This window comes from Rattus norvegicus, chromosome 1, assembly GCF_021556685.1.
Source record: "Rattus norvegicus strain SHRSP/BbbUtx chromosome 1, alternate assembly SHRSP_T2T, whole genome shotgun sequence".
Classification (NCBI taxonomy): Eukaryota; Metazoa; Chordata; class Mammalia; order Rodentia; family Muridae; genus Rattus; species Rattus norvegicus.
Genome location: NC_141534.1, coordinates 118,050,158 through 118,075,460, shown reverse-complemented (window position 1 = coordinate 118,075,460; position 25,303 = coordinate 118,050,158). Strand labels below are relative to the sequence as shown.

General features: G+C 41.5%; 1 protein-coding gene and 1 long non-coding RNA gene across 3 annotated transcripts in view; one reads left to right on the top strand and one right to left on the bottom strand.

Annotated features, from left to right (window-relative positions):
- Positions 1-25,303, top strand: part of Nipa1 (NIPA magnesium transporter 1) — a 47,880-nt gene that overhangs the window by 12,910 nt on the left and 9,667 nt on the right. Inside the window, exons 2-5 of one of the 2 annotated variants that reach the window (NM_001107519.1) lie at positions 7,050-7,097; positions 8,238-8,328; positions 17,995-18,155; positions 23,326-24,710. In NM_001107519.1, the coding sequence (NP_001100989.1) occupies positions 7,050-7,097; positions 8,238-8,328; positions 17,995-18,155; positions 23,326-23,837 (812 nt within the window). In that variant the 3' untranslated portion in view covers positions 23,838-24,710. Of the gene's footprint in view, positions 1-7,049; positions 7,098-8,237; positions 8,329-17,994; positions 18,156-23,325; positions 24,711-25,303 lie in introns of those variants that run through there. The other variant, XM_087556917.1, reaches the window with a different exon arrangement.
- Positions 819-19,634, bottom strand: LOC108348727 (uncharacterized). Its single transcript, XR_015651663.1, has 3 exons — positions 18,014-19,634; positions 17,142-17,315; positions 819-4,078 (listed from the first exon to the last, which is right to left on the bottom strand). It is a non-coding gene; the product is annotated as an uncharacterized LOC108348727 (long non-coding RNA).

The window sequence follows — 25,303 nt, the reverse complement described above, 5'->3', positions numbered from 1 at the left end:
AATCAATACCACAAGATTGCTTTTCTGCCACAAATACCAGAGAGGGCTTATGGAGATCAAGCATGTCTAGTGAGAGCCCACTTTATCTGATTAAAAAATTGCTTTGATTGAACATCCTGTTTGAAGGGCTCAGAGTCTAGACCCTTGCACAGAGAGGTTTTGTCATTAATCCAAAGTTGTAAATCCTAATTTGACAAAATCGAGCCATGTTCAAGAAGCTATCTTGTTCTTGGTTGAAGTAGTTCAATTATCCCTAACTTGATGTGATGTAGCAGCTTTGATGGTACTTCCTGCTGAGTTCGTTCTCTCTCTCTCTCTCCCTCTCTCTCTCTCTCTCTCTCTCTCTCTCTTCTTTTTTCTTTTCAGAAAGTTTATGACTTTGATGGTATTTTGGTCTGAGCTTTCTCTAGTAGATATTGAAACATCGCCTACATGTTGGAGAATGGCTCCTTGTGTCAAAACTAGGTCCTAAGATCTGTTTCTAATGATGCAGCAAAATATGGTGCCTTTTTCTGAACCCTTGTGGGAAGGTTGTCCACATACACTGTTGGAAAGCTCCAGTGATTGGGTCTTTTCATCCAAAACCATACCAAACCAAACCAAACCAAACCAAACCAGACCAAACCAAACCAACCAACTATGGTTCAAGGTATAAAGGAATGCAAAGAAGAAAGGTGTCTTTTGGCTCTACCACTCCTCTATTAGTTGCCTTCTTACTCTGAAAAAAAATAACTCTTGGGCCAGTCATCTTTCTTCAGTTGCCTTATGTACGAGGAGAATTAGGGTTTTACAGGGAAAATGACAGAGGACCAGAAAGATATATTGTAGAAAAGTTTTAATAATACATTGTATTTCTAATTCAACTTTCCTCTTTAATGGGCCTGTCTTCATTAGATAACTTATCCCAGGTTTTGAATAGATTTTTACTGGAGCAAGATGTTTTAGCTTATCCAGGGGTTCTTGTACCCCAAACAGTCAGATTCATTTTGTGGGTTACTTTCTTGGGGGTCTTTTGGAGGCTGGGGTCTAGAGCCCCTAGAGTATTACAAGATTGCTCTAGGTAGCACAAGTCTCTTTCCAAAATGGGAGGTTATTGAGCGACTGTCAGGAATACATAATTAAAAGCCTGGTCTTCAACTTGATAGATGCCTGAGGTAGTAAAGTAGTATCTTGTAGGGGATTCCTTCTACCCACCACTGTGTCTGTAGATCAGGAAGATAGGTTTCCAGGGAAAGGTAAGGACCAGGTAAGTGGCCTCACTATCTATAACAGATTAGTTTTCTTACCCGATACTTCAAGGATAATTCAAGGTACTTCAGCAAGGAACAGGAGGTTAGCCTATTTCCTGGGCACCCTCACCTATAAGGTAGCCATGATGTTGTGGTAGGGGTTATGTTCTTTTTTTCCTCTGAGACAGCATCCATCCACATTTCAGTGTTAGATTTCCAGGTCCTTTCATGTTGAATTTTCCAGGATGGGGAAGTAGTGGTTGGTGCTCTCACGTGCCTAATGTCTCGACCCACCCCCCTCTTTCTTTTAAATCTCTGGGGCTTATGTGGATCTTTTGGATAGGTCTAGCCAATGCCTTCAAGGGCAAATGTAATCATCTCTGTTCCTTCTGGTCTTCCTCTAGATCTTGGCTGTTAAACACAAAGAGAACGGTGTGCAACAGCTAAGTGTGGGGGTTCTAGGGTCGACTCTTTAGTTCCCGATGTGTTCTTTCATCTCTAATGCTGACAGGATAATAAAATGTTGACCCAGAAGAGCTTATACTTTGGCGAATGTAGGATCCATATTGGTGAATTAATGAAAGCCTCAATTAGCCTGTTGGGAAATAGGGCGGAGTTTTCTTCCTTTTTGCAAGTATCTTCTCCAGTGTTGTCATAGTTACTTAAGTATAGTTTTTTTTATTCTTGCAATAAGGCTTTCTATCATCTGCTTATACCTATGATTCCCTGACAAGGATTTAGAATCCTATTAGTGGTTTCCTGATCTGCGAGATTGTCATTACAGCTTTACCAAATAAATTGTTTGTTTGGATTCTTAAAGTATCCTCCAAGATTCTCTCTTTTCTTCCAGGGATATAGCAAGTAAACAGGCAGGAATGTAGGTCTTTCCTTGTGAGGTCATAAGCCAAAGTTAAGGTTCAGAAATAACTGGTAAATGTGATGTTCCTCAGAAATGTTCCTAGTGTCTTGTATTACTGAAGATTTGTGATTGAAAACTACTCAAATTGTCACCACCAGTCTAGGCACTTCTCTTAAGGGGAGTGCCATAGACAGACAAGAGAATGGAAGCTCCCCTCTTTGTGTGGCCTGCAGGCTGGGTTCCATTTTGCTGTTATCTTGGGGTAAGTAGGAGAATATGGAGGTCGGGTGGGCCTCAACTGAATGGAAGAAGACATTAGCCTGCGGCCTGTTGCCCATTGTTTTGTTTTTGAGACAAATCTCTATATATTCCATGATGTTCTTCTTTGAAAAGCAGGGTTTGGACACAAGCAGGGATCCGCTCTCACTTTTGCATTACATAGTCTCCTTTCTAGAGAATTTTGAAAGCCTGAACTTACGATATTTCAGACCATTTCCCTTGATTCTTAAAACACAGATTTTGCAGAATGTTGTTGTAGTTACAACATCCTTTGGCTGAATTTCCCCATCACTGGAGCTTGTTTTGAGGCTTATGATGCACAATAAAATATTAGCTTCTTTTTCTTTCGGTTCTCCGATCAAACTTATTTCACTTATTGAAGGTGTGTTGTAATGTCCAAGGGAAATGAAAACAGGTTTCCTGTAAAGATCCTGGGGAGGGAGAGACAAGTACCAATGCCTCTGGAATGGATAAATAATGTCCATTTTGTTTACTTAGTCCTCAAGGAGATCTGCTGGGTTAGAGTGTCCTCTTTCCCATCATTTGGACCCAGACATCTCTGGATCGGGGTGACCATAGTTTCAGTGCAGTTAGAAACATCAGTTTTAACATCCAGTTCCTCTGGCTTTACTCTTTCCTTTGGCACAGGGTTGAACCACTTGGTTAAATTGTTTCTCCGTCTTAGGATTAAGTCTTGCAATGTCTCTGCCTAGATGGATTACTCCCTGCCTCTTGAGTTATTAGGTGACTAGTTTTAGAGAAAAAGCTTGCTTGAATGCATGACTATGGCTTTTGCTTTTAGACTGCCATTTAATGCAATGGCGTTAATGTTTTCCTTAGACCTCATCCTTAAGGTGATGTCTTATTATCTCCTTATCCTTAGTAGGAAAATGGGGAGCAGAGTCAGTTAGGAGTTACAGATGGTGTCTGCATGTGAAGCACACAGGTAGGTGTTGAGAACCCAGGTGCAGGGTTGGAAGTGGATCCTGGAGAATTATCTCAAGAGGAGGGTGCAGGTGAGAGCTGCTGTGGTCTGGCTAAGAGTCCAGTATGAGTCTGCCATACCATGTCATTCCCAGTAGGCCTCCAGGAAGCTGGAAGGAATAGTAGGAATGAACAGTGAATGCCAGTGGTGGAAGAGAAAGTCTGTGGCTACAACATTATGCCTCACCCATAAGTGTTGCCACCTTGGCTGGTCATGTGACATCACCATCTTTGTTGGCCATGTGACCAGCTAGTTGCCTGTGGATGATAGGCAGCTTCATGTGTTCATGTCTTTGGGAGGGTATCTTATAGGTTGGCTGGGGTTCATGTGGATTCCTGTGAACTTCCAAGTTTAAAGATGGATTTTCCCAGATAAACATTTATCAGTTTAGTCTTAGAAAGTGCTTCTATCTGATTGACCTGTAAGCACATCTGTGGAACATTTTCTTGATCGATGCTTGATGTGGAATGGCCCAGTCCACCATGGAGGTGCCATCTCTGGGCAAGTGGTCCTGAGCTGTATAAGAAAGCAGGTCAATAAGCAATGAAGAGTAAGCCAGTAAGCGGTGTTCCTCCTTCTGCTGCAGTTCCTACCTTCAGGTTCCTGCTTTGATTCTTCTCAGTGATAAACTGTGTGTGTTTGGGAAATGTAAGCCCAAACAGCTTTCCTTTCATGTTGGTTTTGGTCATGGTCTTTATTATATCATTAGGAACCAATCCTGGGCATCTGGAAGAGAAGGATTAAAAAAGAGTGTTTGAGTATGGATTTCCCAGGCTTTGGTCAGGCATTCCATGGGAACTTGCTATCATGTTGTGGTAGGTATCCTTGTTAGGATGAGAGCACTTGAAAGCCTTTCCTGCTTCCTTCTCATAGCTGCCTGATTGACAGTGGTTATAGGTACACATCTGAGTTCAGAGCACAGCTGCTAAAATTGGCAGGTTCTAGTGTCTGCAAACAGTGATTTGGACAAAGACACATGGGATGGGAAAGATAGTTCATTAGATGAGAGAAACAAACGAACTTAGAAATACAGCAGGGTTTTCTGAGGTCTAGGTCCCAGAGAGATCAAGGTTGGGCCCCTGTTACCATTAATGGGTCATTTACATATTGTGCATCTTTTCTGATGATGTGGTTTTCATTACATATGTACCCAGTGTTCAGGAAAGCTTCCAGTTTTCCCTTAATATTGACTGCTTTCACATGTTTGTCCTGATGCCTTTGGAATCTGATCCTACCCTCTGTCATACATCTTGTTAATTCACAGGATTCCTGTTGTGGGGCAACCATTGCACTGTGGGTGATCCTTGCTATTAGTTCCTTTGCTACTGATGTCACCAAATTTCTTTCAAGAAACAACTTAATGGAGAGTTTATTTCATAAGCCTTAGAGATTTAGAGGGAATCCAGTCCGTTATGTTACAAAAGACAAGGCTGCAGGTGCATGAGGCAGCTGCTCACACTGTCTGCAGACCTGGGTTTAATCTGTGGAATTTATGATGAGAGGAGATAACTGACTTCTAGAAGTTGTCTATTGACATTTTTTACAGGTACATAAGCGCGCGCACACACACACACACACACACACACACACACACACACACACACACACACACACACATTTCCTTCTGTAGTTTCCCGACATCTGCCGCTGACACAGCCAGGCGACTCTTAACTAAACTGACTCCCCACCTCTCAGCCAGTAGACTTTATTTACCTTTGTTGTGTTGAACATTACCTTTCTCAAATTTCCCTGACCACTTACTGTAGATAGCACATGAACCTAAGGATATGGAGATAATTTCCCAGCTAATAAGGCATCGCTATATAAACTGGCAACATGACCACTCATTGGTATGGTTAAAGGCAGAGTTTTTATCATAGACAGAACAGCTGGAGGCATCTGGAAGAATCCAGAGAAGAGAAAGAAAGCAGAAGATTGAACATGGCCGGCAGACGGGGCCTGGTCAGAGACAAGCAAGCAAAGGCAGAGCAGAGAGGCAGAGTAGGAGTGAGGGAGTCTGAGAGAGGAGGCCCAGCACAGGCAAGAGTAGGAGCATTGCCAAAAAAGCCTGGCAATGAGGAGAATGAATTCCTGGGAGGTGGGGGTGGGGGAGCAGGCATGAGCTGGGGAAGTGTGGGATGGGGAAGGGGAGAGAAGATCTTTCCTAGTGGACTCTGAAATGCATATTAGGCACTTGTGATACCGTGTGAGCCTGGAGGTCAGCATGCACTTTGTTATGCTGATAAACACCACGGAGAGCTATTTGTCCTTCTGCTACTGATGAGGGAAATGGTTCTTTGTGGTAGTTGGGGAGCAGTCTTCAAAGTTCCTGAGGAATGTTGGCTTTTGCCTAATCACCAGAATTTGAGGGAATAGAGTTTCTCTGGACTCGATTGTCACCTTAAAGTTGGGGTCTAAGGAAAAAATAACCCTGCATTCACATAGCAATACTAAAAAGAATTTAAAAATTAAAAGTCCCCATGAGGCAGGAGAATAGGATGGAGAGTCCCAAGAATATGTTTTAGGTCAAAGAACCAATCTATGAGCAAGTTGTTTGTCTTTTGGGTCAGCATGGGTTGGTTGAAAAAAAGCAAAACAACCCACCCAAACCCAACTTTACTGCGTTTAGTGGCTTCTCCCCCACGGATAGACTAAAGATTACTTATGAGCTGAATAAGCAAGATAACACTCTTTCTTTCTTGTTTGGTTTTTATATGAAGGGTTCTCTTATAAGTGTCACCTTGAATCTCTTTCTTGGTAATGTATATAACTTTTTTTAGAGGTTGAAAAGTTTTAATTACACGCTGTAAGGGTCCATAATTTGCCGGAGAATGATACCCAGGACTCAAATAGTATGTAAACGCAGAGTGTTTTATTCTGCAGAAGTCCAGCATGCTGACTTCCCATTACCAAGATAGAGAAACAACGAAGTGTGCTCAGAGGCCTGATTTAAAGCACATTAGGGCATTCCAGGGTAGGTGACCCTTATCTTACTCACTGGGGAGTGGGGGCTGGAAACTTTCTGAGGAAGTGGCTGAGGAAGTCTGGAAACTGCTGCTGACCCATTGTCCCTGCCTTCTTAGACCAGGTGGCCGGGCAGCTTCTGAGGCCTGTACTTACCTAGAGTTGCCCAATTCTTGGGAACAGAGATTTAGGCCTAGTCTTCTTACCTGCCAATTTGAAGCTGGCCATGGAATCAGCCTAGCCTTCTCACGTGTGTGGGTGGTGGTGATATGTCATGTACAAGTGTCTGCAGAGGCTAGACTGGAGTTACAGTTGTGAACTTCCTGGTGTGGGCGTTAGCGATTGAACTTGGGTCTTCTGCACGAGTAGTAAGCACTCCTAATTTCTGGGCCGTCTCTCCAGTACCTACATATGGTTTATAAACCTTCTTCCTGTGGCTGGGGACATTCCTCAGTTGGTAGGAATTCTTGCTGTACGATTGCCGAGACTCTGAATTCATATCTTAGCACCCATGTAGAAAAGCAGAAATGCATCTGAGTATCTGTAACTCCAGAGCACAGATAAACCAGCCCAACAAGTCCCTATAGACATGTGTGCATACATCATACAGGCATACACACAAGCACACGAAGGTACACACACACACACACACACACACACACACACACACACACACACACACACCCCACTAAATAAGTCTGCTTTTCTGATATTCTTCTCACTTTTTTTATAGGTACTTCCTACTTAACAGATATCGTGTGGTGGGCTGGCACCATTGCAAGTAAGTGGTTTATGTAGTAGATTACTGTCTTCTTATTTTTTTTCTGAAGTCATCACATGGGTAGGGATGGAGAGGGCAAGATGAGTGTGGCTTTGAAGGTCCTCCCATACTTCTACTCTCTGCACTTCAGATTCACTCTCTTTTCTTGTTGGCCTTCCCTTTGCTGAAAGAGAGAAGATGGGAAAGTGTGGTGTGCTGACCTGGGACAAGGAGGCAGGGCTCCGGCTGCAGATCAGAGATCACGTGCTCTAACTTAAATAAAATAAACTATGACTTTAAAAAAAAATCATATAGTTTGTCCTATATTGCCTTTAATTTAATATTGCAAAATGCTACCTTGCTGAGGCTGATGACACTCATTGGGGAACCCCCTTTTGAGCTCTGTCTGAGTACACACCTCGGCGTCCTGTACCACCCAGCTCTGGACAGCTTCTCACACTGGAGCAGGCCCAGGTCGTTTGAAGGCTGTTGTGAAGCTCTGCCCAACTTGTTGAGAAAAGATTGGTCATTGGGTACCAAGTGGCAGTCAAAAGCAGTATGGTACCTTGGTGTACTACTCTAGCAGGCATGGCATGATGTGAACTAGTGTGTATATCATAAAAATAGTTTAAAATATTTTGGGGGCTGGGGATTTAGCTCAGTGGTAGAGCGCTTACCTAGGAAGCGCAAGGCCCTGGGTTCGGTCCCCAGCTCCGAAAAAAAGAACCAAAAAAAAAAAAAATTTTTTTTTGAGTGTTGGTACCGTAAAACAATGAAAAATGTTTGAGCACATACATATGCGCAAGCATTACTTGGTACCCATGCACTACTTTTATGTAATATCTTGACCATTAAATAAATAAATAAATACATAAATAAGTTTAAAATGTAAAAGTTAAAATATTTTAAGATAGAATTCAAAGAGTGAGGATATATTCAGTGTTGTACTTGTTACTGTGGTAATGCTGGTCATTTCCAGAGAGTTGAGACTACTTCCCAGACCAGTGACGTTCTGCCATGGGGATCTGTGAGCATGCAGATTTGAGTCCTCAGAAGTGGTGCAAAAGAAGCCCTTTCAGAACAGAATCTTGCAAAACCTTGATTGGTGATAAAAAGGGAACTTTGTAAAGGCAAGCAGTATCCTTGTGATTCTCTTGACAGTGGCTGTTGGCCAGATTGGAAACTTCCTAGCTTACACTGCGGTCCCTACGGTCCTGGTGACTCCTTTAGGTGCCCTTGGAGTGCCATTTGGGTGAGAACTGACATTCTGTTTTGATATTTAATAATCGGTTTGCATAGGAAAAAAAACCCTTTCATTATAAATGTTTCTATTTAAAGAGTAAAGTTGATGAAAATAGATTTGTTTTGTACTTAGAATTCATATTAATCACTTTAACCCTATCAATGCATTTCTGTGTGTTACTGATACTTCTTTCAGAACTCACTTTATTGTATTTCTGGTTCGAGTTTATTCATAGTTATCAGTGCATCCACTGCTCTTCACCCTTCTGGGCTTTGCTCCGGAAAACTTCTGAGAGCCTAGAGTCTTCATCATGCCACTGCATGTTACTCTCAGAACTCTTTCTGTAAAATTCAGTTTATGTTGTTGTGTTTGTGTGTTTCGTGAGGATGGTTAGCATCCTCTGCTAGACAGGTGGTCTCCCATCTCATTCCAGTAAGTTACCGAAGCTGGGTGCATGGCAGGTGGGCTTCAGTGCATGTGGACGAGGGTGTGTCATCACGGTCCTGCAAACGGACACTGAGTGATGAGAGCTCTGGGCTTTACTCTGTCAGGCTGATCCAATCCAAACAGGAACTGGCATACTCAAGTTGGAGTTTCATGGATTGAAATATCTGCCTGTCACAAGGGATCAGGGCTCCAGGGACCAGGCATATCAGCAAGGTTACCCTCCCATTACCTAGAAGAGGAGAGGAGTGAAGATTTAGAGTGACAACTGTCAAAAGTCGCCCTCTTTATTAGTTTGGTCACCTAGGTCATTTTCTTTTGCTGCAACAACATGGTTAGGAGTGGATAATTTTTTTTTTTTTAAGGAACAAGGTTTTAATTTTGGTCCATAATTCTAGAAGCTACAAAGTACAAGATTGGGCAGCCCCCTCCTTTTTTTCTTTCTTTTTTTCTTTTGAGATTTAGCCCTGGCTGGCCTGGAGCTCGTTATATAGACTACACTGTTCTTGAGGTGGTCTGTTTCTACCTCTCGGATGCTAAGATTAAAGTTATAGTTATACAGCAGCCCATCTGAATAAAGATTTATTTTATTTTATTTTATTCGGTTTTTTAAATAATTATTTTTTATTTTTAATTATGTATAGATAGATAGATAGATAGATAGATAGATAGATAGATAGATAGATAGATAGGTGTATGGGTATGTGTACATGTAAGTGCAGGTACCCTGGAACTCCAGAAGAGGACATTGGATCTCCTGGAGTTATAGGCTGTTGTGAACTGCCTGATGTCAGTCAGTGCTGATGTCAGAACACAGAAGTGAACTTGTGTTCTCTGGACAAACTGCATGTGCTCTTACTAACTGAGCTGTGTCTCTCCAGCCCCAGACAACCCCGTTTGTGGGCTCACAAACTATGCCAAACACCCCAAAGAGAACTCCCACATTCTAACAGTTGATTCAGTGGCAACAAATGCAGTCCTACGAGAGCTGCATTATCTCAAGCTTTCCCTTCTTGTTTCCCTCCCTCCCTCCTCCCCTGCCCCCTTTTTCTCTGTGCAGCTCTGGCTGTCCAAGAACTTGCCCTGTAGACCAAGTTCACCTTAAACTCACAGAGCTCCTCCTGCCTCTGCCTCCCAAATGCTGGGAGTAAAGGCTTGAGCCACCCCAACATGGTTCAGTAATTGCTTTTAATGATGTGATCACCTTTTAAGACTGCAAATCAAATTTCAACATTAGTATTTGTAGGGATAAACCACATCCAAACACTTGGCTTACTGGAAAATGTTTTTTATGAGAGCTCCACTGACTCTATCAACACAGCCTGCTACAAGGATATTGGTGTTCTGCTGTACCTTTGAAGATGCTAAAATAGACAGACAAGGATAGAAGAGAAGAGCTCTTTCATCTCATGCATATGTTGGCTGCAGCCTTATTCCAGACAGACCTTACAGAGCAGAGTGTGATAAATGTATTTCTTTACCTTAAATTCACTTTAAAATTCTGTGGTCTAGGGCTGGAGAGGTGGCTCAGCAATTAAGAGCACTACTCACCATTTCAGAGTATGCGAATTCAGTTCTGAGCAGCACGGCGACATTACGGCTCAGAGCCACCGGTAACCCCAGTTTCACGGTACCTTTAGCCCTGTTGTGCTGTCTGATGACACGGCACTCACATGGTGTATAGGCATGCATTCAGGCCTTACACGTAAAATATTATTTATTCATACACATAAAATAAGAATAAAGTCTCAAAGAAAAGATTATGTAGTCTAAAAACCTCAACTCTTTTTTTCATATCTAACTTCGAAAATAGGTTTTTACCCCATTGCTCTTATCCAAACGTATGCTTGAGGTCACTTTGTATTTTGGGTGCCCCTGAAAGTCTGATGGGGGCAGGAATGGCGCTTAGGCCTGGAATCACTCCTCAGCTTTCCCAGTGGTTCCCATGCAACATAAGCTGATTTCATGACCTTCAGACATGGCACATGTAATACGTAAGTCAATCCTCATGCCTTTTATAGTTAAGTAACCCACCGGTCCAATTTTGTAAGAGCTGCTGTTCACCTAGTGATGTATAGGATTTTTTTCTTGCTGTGGTTTTAAGGATCAAACACAGAACTATGTGCATGCTTCAAGCAACACACTATTGAGCTTAAAAAAAAAATAGATAAATCAAGGTAAATTAGAGAAAAAGCAGAGATGGCAAAGTATGTATATGTATGGTTTCTAAGAAGTTCTGTTGATAATGAGCGAATTGCTGAATTCATAAAGAATAGGAAAGAATATGGCACTGGAAAGAATATCAGTCTATATTTCTGAATAGAACAGAGAGCCCCATCAAATAGGCCCATTTTGATACAAAACAGTCTAATATATTCAAAGTAATCATCGCAATATACTTTAATAGAAGTTTTAAAAAGTTATTTGGAAATAATTTCCAAATTATTGAAAGGGTATAAGATTAATTATCATATTAATTAGCGCCCAAGGACCTCACCCAGACATACTCTTTGAACTTTTTAGCTTACTTTCTCTTTCCTTGACTTTCTTGAATCAGGCTCTCTTAATCTTGGCAAGATTGCCATTTGAGGTCAGATATTTCTTTGTTGGATGAATTAAAGAAAGCTGTTCTGTATACTGTGGTTGTTTAGCAGTGTCCCTGGCCTCTGCTTACTCCATGCCATTAACATTGATCCCCTTCCTAAGTCTCTCTAGACATACACAAAGCAATTCATATGTTCAACAGAAAAAACAGGTGGATGTAGGAGGACACAGGTCCTGTTGAAAGAACTCGCCACAAAGCCAAATGACATGTATGCCCTCTCCATAAAATATTTTTAAATAAAAAAGAAGACATAGTATGTTATTGAAATAATAGCTATGAGTATGTTAGAAAAGCAAACTACGGGCTGGAGAGATGGCTCAGCGGTTAAGAGCACCCGACTGCTCTTCCAGAGGTTATGAGTTCAATTCCCAGCAACCACATGGTGGCTCACAACCACCTGTAAAGAGATCCGATGCCCTCTTCTGGTGTATCTGAAGACAGCTACAGTGTGTACTTATATATAATAAATAAATAAATCTTTAAAAAAAAAAAAAAAGAAAAGAAAAGCAAACTACCAGACAAGGCAGATTGTACGACAACAACAACAAAATGTTACCGAAGGACATTTTATGCTAAATTGGTCACTTCTTCTGGAAAATATAAACAGTTAAATGCACACAAAACAACTTCAGAATACATGTGTCCAAATTTAATAGGGGAAAAGGTGAGCGTTAATAGAGATAGCTCCATGATTGAGGGCACTGGCTGCTCTTCCAGAAGACTGTTTGGTTCCCAGCACCCACATGGAAACCCACATGGAAACCCATAGCTGTCCACATTCTGCTTTCAGGGCCTCACAGCCACTGGGCATGCATGTGATACACAGACATACATGCAGGCATAAACCCATTTACACAAAAACAAACAGGTAAAAAATACTTCGTGTCTGTGACGGTGACCAAGGGTGTGAATGTGATGAAAGCACGTGACGTAGATGAGGTCAGGAGGGTGGTCTGGATGACTGCATCAGTAGCTTTTTAAGAAGGAAAGACCTGAGCTCCTGCTTTTGCTTCACCCTGCCCCATGATCTCCACTCGGCCATGTGAGTCAGGTGCTAAGCAGATCCAGTGCTAAGCCCTTACATCCTCAGCCTGTAGAACTGATCTAAATAAGCCCCTGTTCTCTGTAAATTACCCAGTTTGGGATACTTACTTATAGCAACAGAAATGGACTGAGACAATACTGTAATTACTAAAACCAGAAATAAAGTAGGGACATTTCTACAACTATATAGAAGTGAAAATAATTATATGGCATCAGATTAGGTAATTTAGGAGAAATGGACACATTCCTAGAGAATCTACTGACACTGTTTCAGGAAAAAATACAAATTTCTAATTCTTAATTTAAAAAATTAGCTCCAAAAAAGAAAAGGCAAGGAACAAAAATATTTACTGATTATTTGTATTGTTTGGGAATTTTATGTATGCATATAATGCATCTGATCAGATCTCTCCTTCCCTTCCCCCACCTCTAGTTTCTCTCCGATCCCTCCCAATATTTTCCTTCAATCTATATGCATATACTTTAGAAAGGCCCACCAAGTCCACATAATGCTGCCTGTGTGTTCCCGGATGTAGTACCATCTCCTGGAACACGCCTCCCTGGAGCATCATCCCTGAAGAAAACTGACTCCTGTTTCTGGATGAGACTTTATGAGCCCCTCCTCCATCCATGTTGGGATTTTGTCTGGCTTGATTTTGTGCAGTCACAACCACTGGAGTTCATACATGTTATTAATGTAACTCTTAAGGCAGGTAAAACCAGTTTCTGTACAGACACCCAACCCCTCTGGCTCTTAGAACCTTTTTGCTTATCCCTTTGTCTGCAATGATCTCTGAAGGAAGAGGTATGATACATGTGTAATGTTCCACTTAGAACTGAGCATTCCACAGTCTTTTGATCTCCGCACATTGATCAGTTGTGGGTCTCTCTATTAATCACCATCCACTGTAAAAAGAAGCTTCCCTTACTCATTTATGGTTAGAAAGCCAAGAACTTCGGAGGTAGTTTATTAATATGTCCATTTAGCGGAACGATAGTACTAGGTTTTAGCCACACACAGGGTTTTGGTTGGTTGGTTTGGGGTTAATTCTTCTAGGCGTGGGTTCCATCTTGTGGTACATAAAGTGGTTGGTTAGTCCCATACCATCTTTTCCACTCTTATTCCAGCAGGCTTATCCTGCCAAGGTCAACCATTATTGGAGCTCTAGGGTTCACATCTGGGTAAAACTATTATTTCTCTTTCCCTATAGAATTCATAGCATGTTCCAATACTGATGGATCCTGGGAGAAGTGGAATCACTTTTCTTCAGAGATACTGGCCCTGAGAGTCTGTTCCATGCAGACAGTCTCATACTGTGGTCATATAGACAGTGTTAAATGTATTCAGTTGGTATTAAATTAAAGGGAGGGGAGGAAAGGAGGAGGTGTGTAAAAGGAAAAACGAAAACGTGACAATGGGAGAGAAAAGTAGGGGGAATGGGAAGGAATTAGAGAAAAGGGAATAGAATCCAGTTTATGGAGTCCAAAAACACATGTGTGGGCTAAATAAAAAAATATTTAATAAAAATTAAAGTTTCATATCTAGTAGAACCAAAGTAAATGAAATAGGAATAAATTTCACAAAAAAAGGGCAGTCATACTTTGAAAACTATGAAAGTCTTTCACAGTCTGCAAGCAGGTGCTGATGCCAAAAGATATTCCTGAGTGTATTTAAAAGAGATGTAGTAATGGCCCATATTTACAGACCAGAAAAAAATATTACCATGGTAGTGCTCTCATTAATCTGTAGGTTGAGCAAAACTCTATCAAAATCCCATCTGAATTCTTCATAGAATTGGCACACTGTTCCTAAAATTTATATGCAGATGGAGAAAACTTTAAATAGATGAACAATCTTGAAAATATAGAGGAAGCTGGAGGAATGATACTTTCTAATTTCAAGGCTTCTTTCAAAACATAGTAATGAAGCTGGGTGCTGTGGTGTATGCCTGTAAGCCCAGCACTTGGAAGGCTGATGCAAGGGGACTTCATGATTGAGATGAGACTGGGATTCATACTGAGCCCTCATCTCAAATAAACACTGCAGTAATCAACACCTAATAACTGGCTTAGGTCAGGCATACAAATCTATGAAAATGCGATTGCGATTTCAGAGATACACTTACAGTCTTACACGTATTTCTTACTAGAAATACTGAACTAACTCTATAAGAAAGACTAGGCTTTCAAAACTAGAGCTGAAGGACTGGGGCTGGAGCTCACCTGTATTTACCTTTGCCATGTCTACTCAGCATTGTTCTGAGCACATGTAAGGTCCTAAGCTTGATCCCAGCAGTGCCAGAATGAAGAAACAACCTGTATGGTGCCAACAAGCAGGACACTGGCATGCAGATATTCAAAGGTATTGCCTCCCTTCCCACACAAAAAGGAACTCAAATCTGTCTGAGAACTAAAACTAGCAGACTCCTAGAAGAAAACAGTTTAAGTCACTATAATTTTTAAATCAGGCAATGGGTTATTTAAGTATGATAACAAAATCACATGAAGAAAGAAATAAACCAGATACCAAAATTAAAACCTCTATTCTGCAGAGAAATATGAAGGTTGGAGGGAGACTTGTTTGAGATATCCACAGTGAGTGTAAGCATGGAGTTGAGGTAGACACAATCAAGATGCATGGTATCATGTATGAAATTGATAAAAAGAATAAATTTAAAATAAGTAGTGACCTAGTGAGAAGACTTAGCAGGTAAAAACAAACTTGATCTTTACTGCCACCAAGCTTACTGTCAAATCTGATGGATGGATGACCTCAGTTCAGTCCTATAGGCCACATTAAGTGAATAGACTCTTACAAGTTGTCCTCTGACCTCCAAATGCATACTATAGAATGTTTGTGCGTACACACACACACACACACACACACACACATTTTAAAACCATGTTCCAGAAATTGCCATCGAGAAAGAAAATTCACAATTTCTCAAATTACGTATATGATAAGGAACTTGTACTTCAATATATAAAACTCTTATAAGTCATCAATACCAACCTTTACATGTGGCCACTGCAATCTGGTCCTTTGCACTGTGGTGGGAGGTGATGTGGCCTTGTGGTGCAGGCTCATTGTCTTGCTGCATTTGTTCATGGCGGGCCCTTTTTTTTTTTTTCTTCTATTTTTCGGAGCTGGGGATCGAACCCAGGGCCTTGCGCTTCCTAGGCAAGCGCTCTACCACTGAGCTAAATCCCCAACCCCACTTTATTACTCTTCTATTGCTGTGACACACAGTTTCAGAGAGTGAGAGTCCAGAATGGCAGAGCAGAGGGACAGCTGAGAGCTCATCTGTTGATCCATAAGCGGGAGGCAGAGACAGCACTGGGGATGGTTCCACCTTTTGAAACCTCAAAGCCTTCCTCCAGCAAGGTCACACCCCCTTCTCCCTTTGCAAACAGTTCCTCCAACTAGGGATCATGTAGATAAAAATATGAGCCTCTGGGTGCCATTTAAACCATCCCAGCCCTAATTTAAAATACAGGCATGTTTTGGCATGGTTTTCTTATTATGTCAGCAATGCAGTTTATTTTCCAAACTGGAGCACTAGGCCTCCATTAGGACAAAACTGTAGGTACAGTATAGTATTTATGCTGTTTGCATTACACAAAGTAGCATTATAAGGCAGGAGGTGGACACTTCAGAAAGTGATAGTCCCAAGTGTGGTGTGTTGACCGTGTGAGCTTTCCAACTCAGGTCTCTTACCCATGCTTTCTTGCCCCTGGTCTGTCTAGTCATCTTTAATTCTTTTTATTTAACAAAGTACAAGTTAAGGATTTCTCAGTTCACTTATATGGCCGAATACATTTCTTCCAAAATAAATCTAGTCTTAACTGCATGCCCCGCTCTCAGCCCCAGTATCTGAATAACTAGGAAAGGAGAGCCACTGGACTCGAGAGTCTAAAGAGTCGAAGCTCATCATCGCCTTACCGGACCCCTGTCTGTCTGCTTTTCTAAGGGCATCTGAACAGATGAACTGATTCTCTGCAAAAGACAGGATTTTTGTCCCTCACTTACTGTGACGCGAGGCTACCTCCTCCCAGAGCTGAGAGGAGCCCTGTCCAGTCACTTCTTCAGGTATTCACCTGCAGCCACATACCACTCTCTCTCACTCCCTGGGGAAGGCAACGTTTACTTTCTAACCATTTTGCCTTAATTTTCCTTTAATTTTTCTGGGTTTTGTTCATAAATATTTTTAATTCATTTTGTAATTGAGACCCAGAGTGATGGGTTTCGTTATAACCCTTCTTCATGCATGGATTTTGATCTTTCTCCAGGCCACTTTCTGCTTGCTGGTTGCTTGCTCACACCAAGGCAGCCCTTCCTTCTGCCCTTTTGTCATATTCTATTCCATCTCCATTTCCTTCTTCTCTCACTTGAGACCTCTGCCTTTCCTTTCCGATGACTTAATTTCCCAATAACACTGCGGGCTGGAAACTGCTTTCATGCCTAGCCATTGACGGACATTTATGATGTGAACTGACTAAGTGTAGAGGTTCATGGGAGACTAAAGCACAGGACTGCCATGGGTTCCAGGCCAGCTGGGGCTACACAGCGACATTCTGTCTCGTTGTCTTCGTGTCCCTAAAATATACGAATGGTAATACACACTAAATGGTTTTGGGTACTTTTTTCCCTGTCAATTGTCTATCGTCAGTTAATTTCAGCAAGACTGAGGGACATTTCTCCTGCTTCTTCATTAGCTTATAGCCTTACCTTCTATGTGGATCCTGTCTGGGGACTGTTTCCCAAAGAAAGTAGTCCAGGATAACCATGAACCCGTTGCACCCTGTTCCTGGATGGTCATGTCCTCTGAGTATCTTCGGTATTAATAACAGCAAAACAGGAATGACCTGGCAGAAGCCCATTTTTTCCCATTCAGGTTGTATCCTGATGTTATAAAGGGAAATAAGAGATGAACACATCGATATTTTATGAATTTATACTTGTATATGAAATTTATTTGTATATGAAAAAAAGGAGTGCTAAATGTTTTTTAAAGTTTGGAATGTTATATAGAGTAACTACTCACAGTCCTTCAGTACTTTAGTTGCTGTTAGCATCTCTGTATTTATTTGTTTTGTTTTATTTTTTCATTTTGTGTTTGTGTCTGTTATTTGCTTTTTGTAAGTTAAGGAAGGAATATTTCTATTTTTGGTCAATCATAAAATTTCTTCTCATATATTTTATATCTGTAAGGTAACTTAAGATATTATACAGTGATATGATTTAAGATGTTATAAACTACATATTGGTTATGCATGAAAATGATACAAAAACCCAATTGTCCTGAAAAACAAACTTCAGTGAATATCTAATGGGAAAGTTAGTTTTTCTGTTTGTAAAAAATAAATCATGGGCTGGGTGTATGTGTAGCTCAGTGTTTAAGCAGATGCGGGGCCATGGATTTGATTCCCAGTGCCAAAATACTGATTAAAAACATTTTTTAAAAAGTCAACAAAGATAAGATACGCCTATAAAGAAAGTATGAATCTTTTAGGTAAAGTGTCTTCAACCAGTGGAAACAAGTTTGACTTAAATTGTGATGATTTCTTTCATTTAATTGAAGGTCCATTTTAGCTTCTTACCTTCTGAAGGAGAAGCTCAACATCTTGGGCAAGTTGGGGTGTCTGCTAAGCTGCGCAGGGTCTGTCGTGCTGATCATCCATTCCCCCAAGTCCGAGAGCGTGACCAGTCAGGCTGAGCTGGAGGAGAAGCTGACCAATCCAGGTAAGTCCTTTTTAGCAGGGTGGCCAAGTGCGTTTCCCGAGGAAGCCAGACATCTGGTACTACCACTCTGTCCTGACGCTTTACGACAGGGCAGGCATACAATGTCTGCTCTGATTTTTCACCACAGACCTTGATTGGCTGTCCATTTTCTGTGTGTACATCAGATTGGCTGTGAGTACAAGCCTAACCCAGTTTTCAGAGGTCCTCTAAGTTTGGTTTGATTGCCTGGAGAACTCCTTGACGTTAGCTAAGACTTTATTTCCCTTTGGTATTTTAGGCCTGTTGCTTTTCTGTTGCTGCAGCAAAACACCATGGACATGACAGCTTTTGAAACAAAGCATTTAATTGAGCTTATGGTTTCAGAGGGTCCATGATGATGGAGCAAACGACTGTTGACCACAATAGCTAAGAGCTCATGCCTTGACCCACAGGCAGGAGGCAGAGAGACAGCGCTGGGACCGCCATGGGTTTTTTGACTCCTCAAAGCATGCCCCCAGTGACACAGCTCCTCCAACAAGGCCGAACCTCCTAACCCTTCCCAGATAATCCCACCAATTGGTGATCAAGAATTGAAGTATACAAATCTGTGGGGGCATTTTCATTCAAACCACCATCTCTGCAAACACTTCACATTCTACTATTTCCTCATTCTCATAAAATGCAAAGTATTTTCTGAGCATGAGTATAAAGACAGAGGCATTAAAAAGTTGACAACTCTATGCACTAGGAAGGGTGCCCTGAAGGGTTCATACGATTTCCAGAGGAGCATTTCCGTAGGTTACTTTTCCCCAAGCTAGGAATGGAACTTCGGCCTATGCAGGCTAAATGAGCATTGTGCCTCTAAGCCGTATTTCCGTTTCCCTTACTTTTGATGATTCTGCCATGTTCATATTCCCACTTACTTACACATTTGTAACTTGTGTGTGTAAAACTACGTTATATTATTTTATTTTTAAATGGCTCTGTACACAGGAGCACAGGTGCCCTTGGAGGCCACGGTGTCACACTGTCCTAGAACTGCAGCTTCACTCAGTTGGGAGCTGCTCCACTTGTGTACTGGGACAAACTTGGGTCCTCTGCAAAGGCAGGATGAGCTTTTAACTACTGATCTATCTCTCCAGCCTTATGTATAATTAAATCATGAAAATATTAAGAAAATGTAAAAAATAAAATCACACAATTCTGATGACATTCTTAAGTAAAAATAATAATAATAATAATAATAATAATAATAATAATTCCTTTTTCCTCCTTCCACCTCCTCCTGTTCTTCTTTCTTAGCCAAAGTCACAATGTGTAGCTTGGCTGGCCTGGTGCTTGCTATATAGCATAGGTTAGCCCCAAACTTGTTGCAGCCCTCCTCCCTCAGCCTTTTAATTATTCGGATTACAGGCATGGAACACCATATCCAGCTTTGTTTTGTTGTTGTTGTTGTTGATTTGAAGATGTCTTTAAATACACTGGTTGGTTGAGAATGTCATAATATATATACAGTGTAATGTGATGGGCTGGAGAGATGGCTCAGAGGCTAAGAACATTTGTTGCTCTTTCAGAGGAGTGAGTTTTGATTCCTGCCATCCATCTGGTAATTCACAATCATCTGTAACTCCAGTCATAGAGGGTCTGCTGCCCTCTTCTGACCTCCTCAGGCATCAGGCATGCAAGTAGTACATAGATATACATGCAGGTAAAATATCCATATATATATTTAAAAAACTCTAAAAAAGAAACAATGTACTTTGATAAAATCCTGTCCACATTCCTTTCCTCCTGCTGCTCCCATACTCTACCCTCTCAACTGTATGTATTTTTCTTTAACCTATAGATTCCACTCAGCACTGCTAGTACATGCATGGCACAGCTCTCATGCTCTCTGTGTGTCTCTCTGCCTCTGTGTGTCTCTCTGTCTCTGTCTCTCTCTGTGTCTGTCATCTCTCTCTCTCTCTCTCTCTCTCTCACACACACACACACACACACACACACACACACACACACACATCTAAAGGTACAAACAGCACAATTGACTTTTGCCCTAGAGGAAATTTAAACCACCACTTAATTATATTTCCAACTCCCCTAATATATGATGCCTAACACCCAAAGACAGAAAATGTTTGTAAAGGTATTTAGAGAGCGCGTGGGACTGGAGTGTATATGACAGTGTTAGAATGTTGAGACCCTGGCTAAGATGCACAGCTCTGCAGAAAGAGAAGGCGATACTCAGTGTTGTGATGGGCACATTTCTCAGTGCTTGTAGCCTCACCTCAGAAAGCAAGAGCCTATGTTTGAGAGGAAACATATACACTGTTTTAATGTATGAAGGACAGATTTAGAGGCCAAATCTGAATAGACAGACAGTATGCCCATGATGTAAGTTTCATGAGGTTAGGTTATTGAAGAGAAAGGGTGTAAACTAGTCCCTTTAAAGAACACCCTGATGAGAAACGTGCTTGACAGACAGATTGAAAAGTCATGCATCTGGGGGCATCTGAGAAATGAGAAACTTAGGCCGAGCACAGAAAAATAGAGAGGATTTCTGCTTGTGAATTCTTCATTCTCACACATAGCTACTGAGGCTGCTGTCCTTGTCCCTTTATCGGGTTAGCCAGGAAACCTTCACCTGCTTCACCTCTACTGCCCTCATTGATGCCCTGGATGAGACCTGATTTTACCAGTCTCCACTACCCTTTACTTCCAGTTCCTACCACACCAGCCTTTTGGATTTTACAGGCCCTTATGAATGAAATGTCATCTGATTTTGTCCCTTCCAGCTTTAAGGTTCTTTGTACCCACCTTTCCATGAGCACAAGCCCAGCCAGATCCACATTCACTCCCTGCTGCTGATCCTATGCCTGTGCTCGGGCTGCTTCTGGTTTTATACCCATATCCTCCAAACCTGGCCCACACTGAGGTAGTCTTTTGCGTTTGCACGCACCACTCTCTCTGCCTTCCACTGCCAGTCTGCCAGTTTGTAGGTGAAGCTCTCAGACAGCTTTTAACAGTCCTTCCATTGACTCTTTTCCCGAGGCTGCCTCCGATACAGGGTTAGATAGTATTTTCTCAGTCCCGAGGGCCGGAGCTCCCACTGCCTGCTTGCTTGCTTGCATGTGCACTCTTGTTGCTGTGCATGTCTACATGACTGATGTGCATAGCCACTGATTTCTAGATCTGTGAAGTCCAGCGTGTGAAATCAACCTGGCACATGGAATGTCAGGGCTTTTAATATAAGCTGTATAAAGAAGCCATAGCAGGATTCTACCTTCTAATGTAAATGCTCAAATACAACTACAGGAGAAGTTGGCAAAATGTGTGAGTGCTGAAAAAATTTGGTTGATGTAGATGTAAACCGACATGAGATACCATGTTCATGACTTAGTCTGAGCATATGCCATCAGCATGAGCAGTTATATCAGCAGTATGACTCTGAAATGGAGGATAATCTTGAAGTCTCAGTCAGAGAAAGAATAACCACCCTTTAGCCTACATGGAAGTTGTATTTGTAAAAATTTTAATGTTTATGAAATATACATACAGACTACTCATATAATCTTTAGCTCTGATAATTTATAATTAAATAATGAGCTATTTCAACTAGACGTCCAAGGAGACACTCAGAAGTTGTGACAAATTTAGGATAATTTAGGGTTGTGTATTCTCTTTGTACCCCAACCACACTTATCCTATGCATCCCCTAGAGCAGTGCTCAACCTTCCTAAGGCTGCGCCCCTTTAATACAGTTCCTCATGTTGTGGTGACCCCAGTCTTAAAATTATCTTCATTGCTACCTCATAACTGTAATTATGTTACTGTTCTGAACCATAATGTCAGTATCTGTGTTTTCTGATGGTCCAAGCGACTCCCGTGGAAGGGTCATTTGACCTTTCAAAGAGATTGAGACCTACAGGTTGAGAACCACTGAAGTAACGGTTGAATTAGGCCTAAACACCGCCACAGTTTAAGAGTATCTTTACTTTAGCTTACACCCCGTTACGCCCTTAGTATCATTCGTTAGTGAGAGGTATTCTGTAAACATTTGTCGAAATTAACTCAGAAGGAAGAACATTTATCTTGTGGTGGGATGCAGCGGTGCCTTGTACCTACAGTCTCAGCTACTAAAAAGGCTGAGTTGGGAGGATCCTTTGCACTTAGGTGACCCAGACCAGTCAGTAAGAAAAAAACTAAGTCCACCACGTGACTAGCTTTGGGTTGTTTTTTAAAAAAAAAAAACCACAAATATTTATTTTATGTATATGAATACAGTGTAGCTATCTTCAGACCCACCAGAAGAGGGCATTGGATTGATCCCATTACAGATGGTTGTGAGCCACCATGTGATTGCTGGGAATTGAGCTCAGAACCTCTGGAAGAGCAGCCAGTGCTCTTAACCGCTGAGCCATCTCTCCAGTTGCCACTTGTTTTTTGTTTTTGTTTTTGTTTTTGTTTTTTGTTTTTTTTTTGTGGTTGGTGGTTTTTGTTTGTTTGATCTCAGGTTTTTAAACCTGTTTTTGTTGTTTTTATTGGTACTGATGGAGTAGGTCATATAAACATTAGCAGTTAGGACACTTTAGGGTAGAATCTCACATCTCTGTTGGGAGCCATGAGGGGCTTCCTGTAAGTGAAGGTGGTTACAGTTTAGCTACTCCAGACTTGGCCCTGGGAGTCCTGGGAATGGCTTCCTTTTTTCTTTAGAGCATGTTCCATCCATGTAGAGGGGCAGTTGGTAGTTGTGGCCTGGTTACATAGGGTTGTATCCAACCAGAGGCAGAATTATAATGAGGCCTTATGATGGTAAAGGACACAAGGCAAAGACTCCTGGGCATGGGCATTCCGGACAAGGCAACAACTGTGACCTAACATTATCCTTGTGGGTGCAGTAGCTTGGGGCTACACATTTTTGTTTTACCATGCTTGGTTTCAAACCCAGGGCCTTGAGTATGTGGGGCAAGTGCTCTACCACTGAGCCACGTAACTGTATGATCGTTTTTGTTTGTTTGTGGAATGGACTTAGGTGTAATAGATTCAAGTTAGAGCTGTTGAGTCCTCTCTTAGATCTCCCTTCCCCTGGTTAAAGGGGTGGCTGGAAAGGGATCAGGCACTGGTTCAGCTCTGCCCTCTGGGTGGTCTTTGGTGGGACGCCGTCCTTGGTCACTGTGTGCCTCCTGTCTTGCAGTGTTTGTGGGCTACCTGTGCATTGTGCTGCTCATGCTGCTGCTGTTGATCTTCTGGATTGCACCAGCCCACGGGCCCACCAACATCATGGTCTACATCAGCATCTGCTCCTTGCTGGGCAGTTTCACTGTGCCTTCCACCAAGGGCATTGGGTTGGCAGCCCAAGACATCTTGCACAACAATCCGTCCAGTCAGAGAGCCCTCTGCCTGTGCCTGGTGCTCCTGGCTGTCCTGGGCTGCAGCATCATTGTCCAATTCAGGTACATCAACAAGGCCCTGGAGTGCTTCGACTCCTCTGTGTTTGGGGCCATCTACTACGTTGTGTTTACCACGCTGGTCCTGCTGGCTTCAGCCATCCTCTTCCGGGAGTGGAGCAATGTGGGCCTGGTGGACTTCTTGGGCATGGCCTGTGGATTTACAACTGTCTCCGTGGGAATTGTCCTTATACAAGTGTTCAAAGAATTCAACTTCAACCTTGGGGAGATGAACAAATCCAATATGAAAACAGACTAAGATGCAGCCAACAGGTGGGGGCTTGAGGAACAGGCATTGGAGGGGGTCTGTGGTTCTTACTATGTATGTCAAGTAGAAGAGACTCTCGGAGAGAGTTGCCTATATACTAATAGTGGACACTAGGCTTTGCAACAGGGTGAGGTCCAGACCTCTGCAGCACAGAGCTCCCAATGGTTGTTTGGGTGTAAACTCTCTCTGATGAGACAAATTCTGTTTTCATTTCCATTAACCTAGAAGCTTTCATTAATTACTTGTTTAAAACATTTTAACATGATTTACCAGAAAATAAGGATGAGGTCTTTCTAGTTAGTCTTTGTAGAGGAGATGTTCTTAGAGTACCTTGGAAAAGGAAGTGAAATCTGGCTCTGTAAAGTAAACGTGAGTGATCTTCGTACTTGTGTTAAGCATGTGTAGCATTCAGGTATTTTATTCAAATAAGTGGTATGTGAATCAAATTGTTTGTAGTCCTTTAACAACCTGACTCTCCTACACGTACCCCAAAGCCGAGGTAAGCAGAGAGAGAAGAGTTCATGACAGTGATGCAGAGTTCTATAGACAGGGTGACTTTCCGATAGCTCAAATCAATTTTAGTGCCTTTATGATTTGAATTATTCACTTAATTTAACTATTACTGTGTATATGTTAACTGTTCTAAAAAATACTATGTTCAGTGGAAGATAGTGAAAAGTTAAAGATACAGAAAACTTTGAAAAGTGACCCACTTGTATATTGTCTAATTAAGGACAACTAATTAAGAAAGAAGAGATATTTAATTTCCATTTAACCTCTGTTACTTGGGTCCATTATGAAAAACATCTGCTTTCTGTTTCAGGCAGTATTGTGTCCATTCAGAAGAAATAAACTATTTAACTTGACACTAAAATTGTTACATTAGAGAATGTCTCTTTAGTGCACACTACAGGAGTTTAGTAAAAGCACCTCAATATGAGAACACAACTTAGGACTGTTTCTAAGAAGTGTGATGTGTACTTTCTAAGACAGTCTCTAGCAAAGATGAAAACAATTTAGCCTTCTCATTTAAAATGATAGAACTTTCTAAACTTTCTTACTGAGCCTCTTACTAAACCATTTGACTGTATGCAAGGCTCTGAACTTGATAACCAGCATCAAAAAGAAACAACAAAACAAAACAATCTACTTATATGGAAAACAGTTGTTAATCATGCAGTATTTTAGATCAGAGATGATCCTTCTATCCATAGTAACCCTCCTGTGCATTAAAATTGGAGCAAGGTACAAGGTGACACAATATAGCTTCATATTACGATATGCCATATTTTGATGTTATATGTTTTAACCTGCTTTGTTTTATCTGAATAGAATAGGTCAAGTTAAAAAAAATGGGGTTGGATAAATAAGTTATGTGAGGTAGAACATGAATTTTAATAATACCCAATTAAACTTCTCACTAGGACAAAATTGTGCTTTTCCAGATAGAAAGGTCA